General features: G+C 38.4%; 1 protein-coding gene across 9 annotated transcripts in view; it reads left to right on the forward strand.

The window, feature by feature from the left end:
- LOC139995443 (agrin) overlaps nt 1-15997 on the forward strand; it is a 385320-nt gene that overhangs the window by 266148 nt on the left and 103175 nt on the right. For all 9 annotated transcript variants that reach the window (XM_072018917.1, XM_072018918.1, XM_072018919.1 and 6 more), the window contains one exon: nt 506-715. In XM_072018917.1, the coding sequence (XP_071875018.1) occupies nt 506-715 (210 nt within the window). The remainder of the gene's footprint in view (nt 1-505; nt 716-15997) is intronic.

Genomic DNA, 15997 nt, shown 5'->3' on the forward strand with positions numbered 1-15997 from the left:
ACTTAATTCATTTAATTAATTAATTCAACAATAATAATTAATATATAATATACAAAGAAAATTGCAAAACTGGGGCTGGTCATTACACCACTTAATAGATCTATATATATATATAGATCTATATATATATATAGATCTATATATATATATATATATATATAGCATATATAATAGAACAAAATGATTTATCTACTTAAGAAACAGAATATCAGCTCTGAGAAGTAACTCTCAATACTCGGAATATTAAAATATACCTCTAGCACGTCAGAACAACAAAGACAATCTAATAAACAACATGGCTCCGAAATATGTTACACAGAATTATTATATTCTTTTATTTATTCAAACAAAAATGCTACTATTTTGTGAAAGAACTAATTTTAGTCGGTACTGTATGCTGCTCTGCACTGCACGACTCTACTCTATATGATTCTTACTTCTTTCTTCGTCTCGCTATGAATTAAATGAAATACGACGATATGAATCAATCGCATTCTCGTTTCAGAACCCTGTGAAAAGACGTACTGTTCTTGGGGTGCGACGTGCGTTGTGTCGGAAAACGGGAAACCTTTGTGCCAGTGTCCAACAGATTGTCCTTCGACTTCTGAACCTGTCTGCGGCTCCGACAACATGACCTACACCAACTATTGCCATCTACGAAAGACCAGCTGCCTCGAGAGAAAAACTACACGGGTGAAGAATCAGGGCGCCTGTGGTGAGTACCATTCCCATATATAGCCTTTTGTTTCGACGATCTTTGAAGTTTCCAAATAAACGGATAGAATATTGGGAAAAGTTCGATCGAAAGTAAAGAAATAAGGCGTCATACGACAGTTTATATATAATAACGTCTGAACTTAGGATCAAAGTATCGGTAATGATACCTTTAGAGATACGATCAAAGACTGTGTTATATATATATATTTATAAATATCATCTAATTGCTATTATCGAATAGATTTTCTTGATTAAAACGAATTAATCAATTTTTCCTGTTTCTTTTGCTCCGTATCTGAAAACAATTTCTAATTGAGAATCGACCAAGTTAACAAGATAATGCTAATTAAAAGCGATCTTTTCCTGCGACATTCTCACTGCGAGTAAACTTATTCGTTCTGAAAGAAAGAGAGAAATGCGCGCGATTCTTCCGGAGGCGATAGAAATATGGTAAAACTAGCCCTTTCGTCTCTCCCCTTTTTGACTTGTTTCTCTCTCGGTCGCAAAATGGAGGCTACAACAGGGATTCACGACTTTGCAAATATTTCCTGGCGCGCGCGCGTGGCTGCATTCGATTCCCTAATGGCGTTCACGGCACTTTCGTGCGAAATTTCCACCGCGAGATTTCCGCGGAGATCTGTCAATGTAAAGCGGAAACTTATTCCACGATATCCTGCAATAATGATAATGTCTCGATATCGTGGTGCTCTCTCGAGCGTCACGTCATATTAGTCGCGTTTGGATATCGTCAACGGTAAAAATAGGGACGCAGCTTCTCGATATGGTTGCATCCTGGTTGCTTCGACATGTGTCACCACTAAAATGTTCGAAGAATATAACCGAGGAGTTATACCTAGCTGCCTAAAATCAGGATTGACGTATACCCATTTGTCGCGGTAGTAATTCCGAAGGAATACGTTCCATATATCTGTTATTCTCGTTGTGAAATGATAGATAGATAAGTTCGTTTTACGATAGTCAAATAATATTTTAATGCTTTCTCCGTTTCGATTTATATCGCAATATTTTTCCATCGTTTAAGGCGATCGGCGTGGAATTTTACTTCCTATTTCTGATCGCATGATTGGCACTAATATCGTTAACAACAGTACAGTGGAATGTTTAGAACGAGCGTGTATTCTTAGAGTTCTGGAAATTGACGTATAAAATAGTTTTCCAAGAATCCATCGACACGTGTCGCGAATTTTCTTAACGAACGAGAAACGAAAAAAGCGAACTCTTGCGACATGCTTCGCGTTGGTTCTTGTTTTCTCTGACCAGATGGAACTAATCATAGAACGATGTAGTCACGCTTCAGGGAAGATAATTTTAGACGAGTCACTTACGAAATGAAACTTCAGGTTCTATTTAATCATTGAACGATTCAAATTGACAATTCGTAGAAATGTTCCAGAAATTTGATTAACGGAATGCTAACAGTAACAAATTTAAGCCGCTTCGACGTTTAAGTAACATAAAATCGATTACAATACCATTTGCCAAACGATGTTATTTACATTTAATTGTTCCAGCTCGTTTGAAGAGCTTAAACTTCGGCAAACGCCAGGCGGATTAAATACTCCAATAGCCATTTGTTTAGACTTTAAAATTCCGAACAAGTCCCGTCGTTGGGGTACCCGTTGGCGACAGCGCGCCGTGAATCGAGGCAGCAGGATCAATTTTCACGATGTACAAACGGTAAATATAAAACGCGTGTACGGCAGAAGAGATGATCGGGAAAATTTGAAGGCGACCGGAGAGATGTAGAGCGGTGCGCGAGAAAAACAGAGCGCGCACAAGCCTCGAAACGTATTTTATCACTATCGGATCTCTTTTTACCTCGGCCCGTCCGGCGGGATCTTGCCACCATGAATTAACCATCAGCCGATACCCGATTTTTGCTACGGTAGAAAGCTCGCCCCGGAGGTCGTCGCGCGCTGATTCTCAAAACGATCTTTTATTCAAACGAGCCTACACGCGCTTGTATCGACACGTACCACCCTCTTTCTTTTCCTCACTTTGCCCCCGGTCTTCTTCTTTCTCCCGTGCTTTCACGAAGGTTGGGAATAGGAGCACCGTGAAAATCTTAGGGCTTCTTACGAATGGAATGTATTACGTGAACTGAGAGAAGAACAGCTGATGAGCGGTGTTCATGAAAATTACTTGGATTTCTTCCAAGCTTCTGTAGTCGTTCGAATTGACGTGAATCAGCTTCGTGGAAGGAAATCGAATGATTTGGTAATTTCCAACTTACTGGTACTATCTGCGTTCATTGTTTAAAAACCCTATCGCACCGATCTCGTTGAAACTGATAGGTTTTGCTTCTGAATAGTTCGTATAGATCCATATATGTATGTATTTTTCGAAAGGTAATTTCGATAGGAATGAAATTCAAGGATTGAGAAATTTCTAATATTTTAAATACAACCTCGGTTCATCGACCGAACTTCCCTTTTATTGCTATAATGGTTCCATGTTAGAATTTCAGTTGATCGTTTTGAGAGTTAGTTAAGATTAACTAATTTGTTTATTAGACAGATTTAACGCTTGACGTCGCAGTAATTTCATTTGAACAAGAAATAATTTGGCAATTTCTGCTTCCTGTAGAGAATATAGATAAAGTTATTAGCAGAAGCTTTATTTAGTTTTATGAGTCAGCTGAAAGTTCAATCGAGTTAAGCTGTATAAGTTCTTCGTTATACAACTCATTCCTTATGTGTTAGGAATACTCATTGTCAAAGTTGGAGTTGTTATCGTCTAGTACTTTGCAATTGCGTATGGTTACAAAATAGCCTGTACATTGCAATAGGATAATTTCTGATAAGCAGAGAGGAACTATATTGATTGGAAATAAAAGAATTCCGGAATAAAATAAAATTGATCACACCTTCGTAATTTTACTTCTCCTTCCTCCATAGATCGTTGAATTTTTCTATTACAATAATTAATTTAAATTTAATATTATGCGCAACAATCTCGAACGAATAATTTTCACGGTGGCGCTCGTCACTCGTTGAAAGTCTATCGAAGTCTTTCGACAAACTTATGGCCCGCTCGTTCTTCATCTTTCTTCCTGCACTTTCAATTACCTTCAAACAAGCCAGGGATCCTGGAAAGTCTGGGAATGACACGCAAGGTCAGGACTCCTTGAGGTCTTGCGAAAATCCAAGTTTATGAAAGCACTTTACTAGACTGCGTTACGAAGAACCTGGTCGTTTTATCAATTTCTTCGTTTTATCGTAACGAGATTTATTTTCTCAAAACTTTTAAATTTTGTCGACGATCGATACGTTTCGTTAAAATTTGTTTTAAAATCGAGTGTCAGGCAAGCACGCAAACAACGATTCTATAAAACAAACTGATATTAAAAATTTGCTATTAAAAGTTTCAGTGTATGTATGAGAAGTGCGATATGACTGAAACAAATATGAAATATACAAGGTACTGTTAATTTTTAACAACGCAAAACGCAAATGGTCAAACGAATTGCATTTTTCTTAATTCTTTAAAATCTCTGAAAATTTAAGAGTATAATTTCGAATAACCAGGCATTAGATACAAAGAATATTTTCTGTTACGAACTTCGAAACAACTATGTAGTGTATAAATCGTGAACTCTAATATCCTCTATCTATCTTATATTCACTGCTATACATATATCATTGTTTCATAATACAAAATTTAAATTGCAAATGTTGATACTTTCTCCAACCGAGCCATCGATAAAGAAATAGAAAATAGTATCAGAAAGAGTTTGAACGAAAAAACGAAGGTTATCGAATCAAGAAAAAAAAAAGTAGCTCTCCCTTCGTAATTCCTTCTCTAGAATCGAATTCAAACTCGGACATTATCGTGTTAGCAGTTTTCCTTATTCTTTCCTCTTACCCGGATACTCTCAGCTTTTTTCATTCTTATCTTATCAGCTGTAGTTCCGGTTCATTGCAAGCTCATGCTGCGAGCGACTTATAAGATGGTCGAGCTTCCATGTTATTAAACAAAATTGTTGGAGCAACGAGGACCATGCAGCGTGCTTAACATGGGCCTGTATCGTCCAAGTCAGGAGCTTTTTAAATTTTTATCGTCTCGTAACCGCGAGATTCGTCGTGGATACTTGCACTGATCATTTTTAGATCTTACTTGTACGAACTGAAAATGTCATCAACAAAACTAACTGATGCAACGTTTAATTAGAAATATCATAGACGATGATACAAATGGATAAAGCTTGGCATAACATTCTATCATATAATTAGAAATGTATTTTCCCCGAAACGAAGACGAAGTACTTGTTCGCGTGAACCAATGTTTCTAACAGGTTTCCCATGTGCACGTAAATTATTATGCGAGCAAACAATGCTGTACGCGCGTAACAGCATCGTGTAAAATAGCCGAGTGTCCCTGGTGGTTTCTTCGGTCGAGTTTTCCTTCTGATGTTCTCCTTCTGCCCACTTTTCAGCAGCTCTTCCATCGTTCACGTACTCCTCGTATTACTTAAAACATCTACTCCACGTACATACATATTCGCAAGCTCGGTCGCGTTCAAAACCGTAGTTTTTCATTTTTATTTTTCATCGCGTACTTTCAATTTCTATTCCTAGATACTCTTTCTATTTCAATCTTCATACCTGCTTATGTAAGGCTATTATGACTCGTTATACAGGATTTTGTTACGATCGATATTCGCATATTAATTCGTTTTTAAAGTTTGAAAACGGACACGATTAATTATTTATTCGATTATAAATTCTAACGAAGTACGAAGTTGAGATATCTGACGCATTTTTCCCAACTGCTCTTACGCTTATCTGTCTCTTGTTCGATTACTGTACACTTAGAAGACGTTAAAACGCCACTTAGTAACGTTCGCGTTATCTTTGGACGATCGGTGACGATTTCACACGGAATACCAGACGAGTTCGCTGGAATAAAACGGATAAACGAAACAGTCGGATAGATAAGAGAATGAAAAAGAGGGGTACGAATGATAAGCACGGTCTTAAGCTGGAGCTTCCGTGCGCATTCTCTCCGGTCGTTGTTTCACCGAGTTTGCGAGACTTTATCTGCCTTCTTCAGACCGCGTGCCACAAATTTTTCGATTGTTCAACGTATTTTCACGATGGTTTGATTCGCGGCGAGATTTGTATATCGGTGGTGGAAATCGTCGAATTATCACATGGAATCGTTGGATAAATTGCCAGTTTCCATTTACTCGTAAACTTCGTGTCCAGATCGCTGCGTGTCGTACTGTTCTTCTCTTTTTGCTTCTGGTTTTTTTGCGTTATCTTTATCGTCTCTTTCGAACGTTAAACGTGACATAAATTTTCGAGAAGGGGAGAACAATGGCGAATAGTGGAATGATGGAGAGCTTTCGAAATACACTCATGCAACTCATTTCGACAGAGAGGAATACGAAGGAAAGAATCGGGAAACTGTCCACTGCAATTCAATTCGTTCGCTGATTTAGTTGACATCTCGAGATCCGATATAGCGGGGCACTCTTTTTTGCCTCGTGAAACGTAAATGAATTGTTTGCACTTCGCGATCTACGAAACGTTCACATTTCTCAACTTCGCGCGTTTATCTCGAAACGAATAAAAATCTCATTAGGAGATCGACTGCCTTGAATGAAAATTGGGTTGCATAAGAAAATTCGATTACATGGATCGAGCGAAATTAGAAGGAAAGGTGGGAATTATAAAATTGTTACTGCTGAAAATTTCATATAGCTTTCTCGATTAGTGGGGATTATCTTTCCGTATTTTTACTGGGTAATTGTGTATGTATTCGGATGAAAGCGGCGAGAAATTAAATTAATCTTATCGGCTTAAGGGAGATCCCTTCCGACCCTGATACCAACCTCGATCTCTTCGTTTCCGACTCACGTCACACCACCGGAAATGCTGCCGTCTCTGTTTCTTTCGTGTCGGAGCGGTCACTTACCACGAACGATTAAAACAAACAACCAAGTTTTATTATTCTATTGGAGAGAAAGTTTATTACAAAGAAAATTTCTTTATGGAAATTACAAAGCAATTACAATCTTAGTTGGAGATATCATTATTACTGAAATAATATCCAGAGATAATAAAATTTGAATAATGTTGAACGATATTCCATTATAATAAAATTTAGATAATATCGATCAACTACGACATACTGAGTACTAATAATCGTATACGTAATTAAAATTTTATCATGCATGTTCCCGCGAGCAGAACATTTCCAAATAAATTATCATTCGTATTAATATATTGCGTATAAAAACTGTTCGATAATAAACATAACGATTCATTTCGGTTTCTCTCTGACTCGTTCCACTCTACCTTTTTCGGTTTATTTCGTTCAATAACTATACAAAGGAACGATCTACATTCATTTATACACACAATGAATTAAGCGTACGCTTTCACCTACGAACCTCTCTCTTATCACTACGACGGTAACAAATTAAGTCAACGAGCCCTACATTTGTTACGCTAAATATCCTCAAATGAAAAGTTTCCAGAAGAAGGAGAGTACACTTCATAAAAGGATTCCTTTTAACAGAATATTTTAACCGGGCTCCCGATTTTGAATAGCTCGTTTAATAGAACCAGATTTAAATCGCGAACAAATTGGATATACGAGGAATTCGCGCGATATAAATCGGACGACCGTTAAGTTAATTACCGATCGAAATTGGATCTCGATCGAATTCGTAAAGGTGTTCGAGTGGCTTCGATGCTCGTCGGTATCGTTATCCGAAGTAATTCGAGCGGTATTAATAAGTTGGACGAGATCGACGATTTTTCCGATGTTAGACGTCGTCGAGCATCGAAGTCTACGTCAAAGCCAATGGGATGTAATTAAGTTAATCGGAGACTATCTCTTCGGTACACTTCATTACATCTTCAAGCCGGGGCTCGGTCGTGCTCGGTCAACTTTTATCTAACTTACTGCGGCGATAAATCGTCGATATCACCTGTCCTTCTTATCTTAGCTATTTTCAGCGGCACGTTGACAGAATCAGACAAAGAAATTGCCCTCGAACACGAACTTTACGAATTACGCGTAATAAAAGATTCGACGTGTTAATTGATTTGTCACGAAATAAATTCGAACGAGATGAAACCGATCGTTTCCCCTGAATATGGCCCGTGGCGAACCACAAATGCGAGCTTCAATAAAACGTTATACAATACAAAGTTTCAATTAAAACCTTGATTGAATATTCCTCGACGTGAATGGTGTGTAATTAAATTATTTAGCAGAAGGTTGTGAAACGTTTATAATGATTCCATGGTTACATGCCATTCTAGTTCGTCGATACCCCGGAATACTAACTATTCTACGATATTCATTCTGCAATGTTGCTTCGCGCGCACACAGGATCGCAATTACTCTATCTTTTATTTACCTAAGATCATACAGTCTTACTTGCCCAAATTCACCGATGCTACAGAATTTACCGCGCAACATAGATATATTGCAACGTGTATCAATCTTAGTACATTCGGTAGCGTCGATTTCGGAGATCTTCGCTACAGGTATCAGACACCCTAATGTCCCTTTCGATGGTACGAATGCAACAATATTCTATATGTATCTCATGAAAGACTCTCTATCCTCTGTATATACATCTTCATTTCGTGGAATGGCGTCTCAGCGACTTCCTTTCTCCCTGTTCTCAAGTTCTTGCCGAGGGTTGACTGCTACCGACGCTTGTACCATTCTACGTCTCTTGAGAGACGTGCACGACAGCGGCAGCGTATTCGCGGCCTCGGCAAGCCCTGTGAAAATATCCACTGGAGGGTATAAATTCGATCTAAGTCCCTACGGGAATCCCCCCCGACCGTGATTTAGGCGAATCCGATGAAGGTTGAACGCCTAATGCGTTTCGGGAGCGTCGTTATGATACAGGACGCTCGTGTCACGTATTTTTCACGAATTCCTCCATGTTCGAGCATCTTTAAAACCGGAATTCTCCTATTCAGACGGGTTACTTTATACCTCAATACTTCAATATTCTTTATACCCCAAACACAAGAATAAATAAAAGTAGAATTTACATAGTTGAAAGTAAACGAAAGTCGAAAATGTTATTTAAAAATATTATTTCTGAAACGTGGAAAATACCATTAAGAAGAATGTAGCTCGTTATTTGTATGGAATTCGACAGCATTATACTTGAATGGTCACGCGATTAATGACTGGCTCGTATATCATTTATGAGAAATTGATATGCCGATACTGGTGTTATTAAATAACAATCAATATTAATTATCAGAAAATATGCACCAGTGCTTAACTCGCGTTAGCACCCAACTTTAACAACGACAACATATTACTGGCACCGAAGGTCATTTTACTATGACCAATTAGATTTTGCAAGTATCGTGATACAAATTGTCCTTTTATATTCGCTACGTGTCGACAATTTTCCATATGTTTAAACATATCCATTATAATTGCTCGCACGTTCGTATTTCACGCTTTTGCTCAAAATTAATCGACTAAGCTTGTTTAGAACAATTGAAGCGCATATTTTCCGCACCCAGAAATTGAAAAGGCGCATAACGAATGCGAGTTTATCACCATCGTTCTCCAGAGGATCATTTATTCTCTCGCTGAGCGAAAGTTTCACCCAGACGTTCCAACTGTTTCCGTTCTTATTGTTAGTCGAAGATGAATGACGCTAGACGATACTTAGCTTGTTTTCTAAGATATACTACAAAGAACGTGTTTTATCATGCAACTAATAGAAGTAGTAGTCGTCGATACTGGTTTGTCGCTATTTATCGTTTTTCAAGCACCACGGTCGTAAATATGTCTTTATCGCCTTTCAAGCGGCCTAAGATAAATGAAATGTCCACTGCCTCCTACTCTTCAGGTGTTTCATTACATTGGCTGGCCATGCACGATCTCTATTTTATTTGTCTGGACGTGTGCAGTCTTGTTCTGTTTGTATGGTGACCACGTACAACGTTATACTACTTGTCTGATCATAGAGAACACGTTTCTCGTCTGACTGTATACGAGTTTATTCTACTTCAAACCTCACGCTCGTCGTTCCTAATTATTTCGCACTCATCCGACAAATCTCATTGCATCTTGTCTTCTGTTTATGAAAATACGTTTTCTATGGAAGAAATTGTTTAAATAAATTCTCCGCATACGTCGTTTTCCGCTACAGATCGTTATATTGCAATTTAAGATATAACGAGAACACCTTATAATAAAAAGTAATAAATCTAGATTAAAATTATAGATCCGTAAACCAAAAGTGTCGCATTTAAATTGCACCACGATGCAGGTACAGAGATGTATATTTTCTCGATCCTACCATCAATCATCAGCCGCGGAAAGATTTTTAATTCGCGGGAGGTATCGGCGCGAGCCGTAAGCCTCGCGGATTTAGAGAGGCTGCAATTTAACGATCCTCGGCCTCGGTGGAAGGTCTCATACGCCGGGACTAATATCTCTCCGCCCCTAATTCAAGGCCGGTTCTCCATTTACCTCTCTCAATTTCGAGGTGTCTTCCATCCGCGCTCTCGCTTGCCATGCTGAGCTCTTCAATTATTACGGCCGCGAAGCCTGCGGTATTTTCAGGGTGTTTTGACGATAACTGATGGGACTGCGAGGTTCGAGCTATCGTCGTAGACGTTTATACAGGGGATTTACGTGTATGTATGCACGCCGTTGAACATTGTTTTCCACCGCCGCGCAGCGCCACGCCGCCTTTCAGTCTCGTAGCTTTCTAACCACGTCCCCGTCACTCCTTCACAATGGTAACGCGTTGCTCCCTACGAAATTTAATTCCGCCAGCGGCATTCTTACCCGCGCGCACAACGCCATGATTTATAATGACATTGAACCGGTGCAACAACATATAGAATGCATGGTTACGCGTGTTATAAGTTCCTCCCTGATATCACGGTGAAATATTGTCCCTGATGCGACGCCACGTTGGTTCTTGTGCTACCATACTCTCCTCGCTCGATGAGCTGTTTCACTGCTTGTTTACCATATGTGTGACAGTTGTATTGTAATCGCGCGTACTAAAGCTCCTCTATTGTCGACCTGCTCTTTGGATGATGAATTCGGGAATTTAGTAGGTCCTCGTTTCAAGCTACTTATGTTTTCGTAGATTCTGTGCTGGTAAGTACTTGATTTTTAGTGTAGGGAGAAACGTTACGCGAAATAAGATATATTTCTTACGACAGGTACTGTACATGATACTGGCGACTGTCGAACGATCAACGGTAGCGTAGTGTAATAACTAGCCATGAGAAATCGGCAATCGGTATGCGGGATCAGAAGTCACACGCCTCGTCGCAAATATCGTATCGCTTAGATTAATTACTAAGAGTTTAATGAGTTGTACGTTAATGTGAGAGGATGAGTAGTTTGGACGAGTTTGTAAAGTTAGATTTGAATTGTATTTATGCCACATATTATTGTCTATAGAATTATAGACTTAAATATCTTTCAGTTGCAACGAACTATTCTTCTTTCAATATGAACACTACTATATCGAAGTGTTCGTTTTTGACATTACTTTGTTAAGAAATTCATAAAATAATATTTCTAATTTTATTAAAGTCGTTCCTTCTTTAATGCACAGTCTAGAAGAAGACAAATTATTTCAGAGATATTCGTATGCTTTGTTATAATTTATTCCAATTGGGCGAATTATGTAATAAGAGTAAAAGTAATAATAAATATTTTAACTGAAAGTTAGAATTTCGTGTTCTTTCGTATACACATTCAGAAATAACACTGTTCGTCCGTATAATGTGTATACGGGCAATACAAGCGAATAATCAAGGCAACAGTATTGTTTACCTAGGCAGTTTCTTGCCGACTCAACACCATTTTTCTTCCTCTGTCTTCGGCCTTATCTATATAGTTCCATTCATGTGCAATGGAAATAGGCTGCGCGTGCAAAATTTAATTCTCACATTCCCGTTTCACCCTACGCAGCTACGGTTGGGCTTTACCAGGATTGATAACGACATTGAATCAGTAGATTAGCGTATTCGCCAGGTACTGTTTGGTATTGTTACTGATACAATGCGTACTATTACCATGAAATACTGTACTCGACACAGTACCGCTTCCGTTATGCGCAAACAGTTCTCATCTCTACCGTAAAACAAAAAAATAACCTAGTTAGATCTAGGAAAAATTTTACGTTATACTATATTATCGCTGGTGTAGAATAAGTGATTGTAATCATTAAACTTAATACAGAAGTACGAGAAGGAGTAAATACAGTGTCGCTGGCTATCCTTCCAGCCACGCATAAAAAATGCCATAGTATTTTACCATAGTCCAATTGCCATACTTTTCCATAGTCTTACGATTCGTTGCATCGTATATTCTACCATTACCCACGCAACTAATTCTTAAAAGATTTTATATCTATTAATTTCCATCCAAACTTCGATTTATCGAAGCACAGCGTGATTTTTTTCGATACTTGCTCGAATTACGTGAAAACTCTCAAATACTGAGAAAAAATTCCCGCTCTCCCATCCGGCTTCGTGCGTGTACGGAATATAAAATTCCTAGCTGGTTTCATTTTTACACTCGTTTACACGCGAAAAGCGGAGAAAGTAGACGCGTTTGCTATAAACAGAGGCGCGCACCTCGCGAGCAACACGGAAATGCGCGACCTCATGGCCAGACATAGGAACGAAGAGACATGTAACCAAGCAGAATCGCACGCAGGGGAATTCGATAGTGCACGGTTCTTGGTTTTCAAGGCTTTCTGCACACCGAGGACGTAGTATGAGTGTCACGTGGCGGAAACACGACAAGCATGTCGTTCACGCGGCAGCGTCACACAATTTCATATCCGTACCGAAATGCACCTCCGTTTCCTTTCTTTTTCCTTCCCTCTGTTCCTCGCGAGCACGTGTGCACGCGGAGAAAGCGTCTGCCGAGATGAAAGAGATGGAAAGCAGACGTGAATGAGGAAATCTCTGATGCAACACCGAAAACATTTCTATTTAAATTCATCTTTCATTATTGAAATTTTTTTTCCAGAATAGCTGTATTATTTATGTAGAATAATCTTTTCGTTCGATACTCTGCTTGGTACTTGTTTCTGTTTCAAATAATTTTAATGTTTGTTAAACTTGTAGTGGTTTCTAACACAGTTGTCTCACCACATACGGGTTTATTTCACTGCGTGCTGGTCCAAGTGGAATATGACTAGCTAATCGCGTATGGGTTTATTTTTAAAGTATTTGTTTAGCGTACTGTGTTTCTGGTGTCTCTGTATCGCCATTCTCTGTTGTAAACTTAAAATGTATATTTATGCAAATTCATACAGTATCCAGGAATATTACAATTCGCTTGTTTCTCCAGTCCTATATAGATATAATTGTCATTTTACTCGTATACTACTAATCCCTTGAACTTTTGAAATAAGATTTAAGTTGCTCAAACTGTGTCAATGTAAAATAATATGACAAACGTTTCCCCTACCAGCGTGTGCAAATATTATAATATCGTTCGAATTGAAGGTGAGAGGGCAGATATGCGCGCATGAAAAACGTGACACGATACGGCTGCAAATCCTCAACGATATTAGATGGTAGACAGACGAATAGCGGTACGTGTGTGACGTACATACATAATCAAGAAACGTATGGCCGACCTCGGAAGAATTTGGCATCGGAGCATATTGAATTTTTCAATGTATCATCTCCAAACGAATTTCCTTTCATCGAATATTACTCGTGCAGATGTTATAATTCTTCAAAAGTAGTTTTCACGTTTTAAATACGCACGCGCTACATTTCTTTGATCACAAACGAGAAAAATAAACATTTCTACGCGATTCGCGATTAATTAAGATAAATGGGAAACGTTTATTCGATAGCTTCGCGACTGATTTCCGCGTTCCATTTAACGATAACGAATGAGTCGCGGAATATGCATGAAGCATACGTCCCCATCCTCACCCCTTCCCTCAGATTTTCCTCTCCCACTTGTATCCCTGTATACCTACGCGTGTTTACGCGATAGAGATTGCACAAACTGGATGTAAAGTAAATAACAACATCCGCTATGATTGCATGCAGGCGATACAGCCGCTCATAGACTGAGAGTTTCACTGTCGCGCATGGATTACGAAACAAACTATACGCGCTTTATGACCCGACCGTGAGAATATTCGCGGGCCGAGCACCGTTCCCTCTTCCCTTCGTAGTTAGAAGAACTTACGTAAGTCAAACGTAGAATGGAAGCTGTTAGGACAATGTTGTCGCGATATGCATATAAGATATCTAATAGTAATGAAGGTGAAATGTGTATTATGGAAGGATCATTGAATGAAAAGTATTATACCTTGCAAATTTACGATGGGAAAACTACGTGACGTATCACAGTGGTTTTATTACATTCTAAAGTAATGAGGAAGATAGAGGGGGAAAGTGGTGAAATGGACGCAGGTTTTCCAGAGGTGGAATCGGGCTGAGAATAAATTACACGAGCCGGAAATTTCGACAAATTTCGTAAGAGCCGTCTTAATCCATTCCCAAGCGGAAGTTTCAATAAGAGGCATGAGTTATGTCTCGCCATAAAGACTTCTCTATTTTCATCGTAACGTACCTTTCTGTAAATCTTCCACCCTCTTTTCCCGTTACCCTGACGTCGTCCCCCTTTACTCTATTCTGTACTGCTTTTTTCATTGCCCCATATCCGATCAAGCATACAGATATCCTCACGATCGTTCCATTCGCTTCTAATTATACCATTATTTCATTTTATAGAGTCATATTTATATCTTATCTTAAGAATTTATCTTATTGTTAAGAATTTCTCTCTAGTTTCTTAGTGGTCGCAATAATACAGGCAAGATATAAGATAAGTCTAAACTAACGGCGTCGAAAGGTTTTTTACGTCAGATACGATATTTCGAAGAAGTTATGCGCGTTTAAATTCTTATTTGAGGAAAGAATATTTCTTATACATCAAGCTAATACGAGTTAAGGGAAGATCAACGAGATTAAAAATGTAAGTCAGAAAAAAACGGCCAGTGTAATTTCTTTCGAGATTGTCTAACATGTAAAAAGTTCTATTTAATTATACACAAGTACGATAAAATTATAAATGCCAAGATAGATTTGCGTCTTAGCAATAACATACTGTATCTGTCTTTTTATTTATCTATCTCGTATTTCATCTTTTGTTCGGCCCGCGTTCCTTGAAACCTCTCTTCCTTCTCCTTTGCTTTCACCTACTATCCGTTGCCAGGCAAGCTAATCCTGAAAAATAGCGCCCGGCATTTTTCACAGGATTCGAAGTAACAATCTGTAACAGAGGAAGCCATGGATACGGGCTCCTTCATTCCCTGGTAAATTTAACGCCAATGTTTCGAAGTTTATGTTTAGAATCCAAGTCGAATAACGTGTACGAAGACAGGCAACGTATTAGAAATTTGTCTTTAAGTAACAGGGAGACAGGGTACTACTTTTCATTCATGTTATTATCTCTACATGTAAGTGCTTCGTTGTAGAAATAACCAAATACAAGATATCGGTTTCGTCTATTTTTATTCATTGGTTTTTATAACTTATCATACACGAGTGTATGCTGTGATCGAATATCGTGTACAATAATCAAATACAAGCTCGCTAGGAATTGTGAAATAAAAACTACCTTTCCGTGCACTCCATTTACACTTTTGAAACTCTTGTAGTTTGATTTTCGAACAGAATAATTAGAACAATCGCAACGTCCATCATATATATCCACGATACACAACCAGAGTACTCTAACAAATTAACGGTATATCTACTTGCATTGTACATTAATCACGATTGTTAAAAATCTTTCTTCCGAATCCCCTTTAAACTGGTAGAAACAAAAACGCATCTCGAAAATCATTCGTCGCGGTATTCATCATATACCCGAGGAAAACTTCAGCGCTAGAGCTATCAGATTCGTCAAAATAACGGGTTCCAAATATTTCATTTTTGCAATTACTAAAAGCTTGCACGTGCTTTTGCCATAATTAATACTGAGTTTTTCTAAGATAAGTTATTTATAGTTACTTATATATATATATATATATATATATATATATTTATCATAACACTTTAATTATAATTATCTACGTATAATTACATTTAGGAACACACGCGGAAGGTTAGTAGCCCTAGGTTAATATTTACACAGGATGAAAGCAAACAGAAAACACGAGAAATTCGTGCTAATGCAGCAGACGAACCTTTCTGGCTGATTTCTTATCTATCTCGTTTCAATGTATTCACTCCAGCTTCCAAAA

This window comes from Bombus fervidus, chromosome 16, assembly GCF_041682495.2.
Source record: "Bombus fervidus isolate BK054 chromosome 16, iyBomFerv1, whole genome shotgun sequence".
NCBI classification, from domain to species: domain Eukaryota; kingdom Metazoa; phylum Arthropoda; class Insecta; order Hymenoptera; family Apidae; genus Bombus; species Bombus fervidus.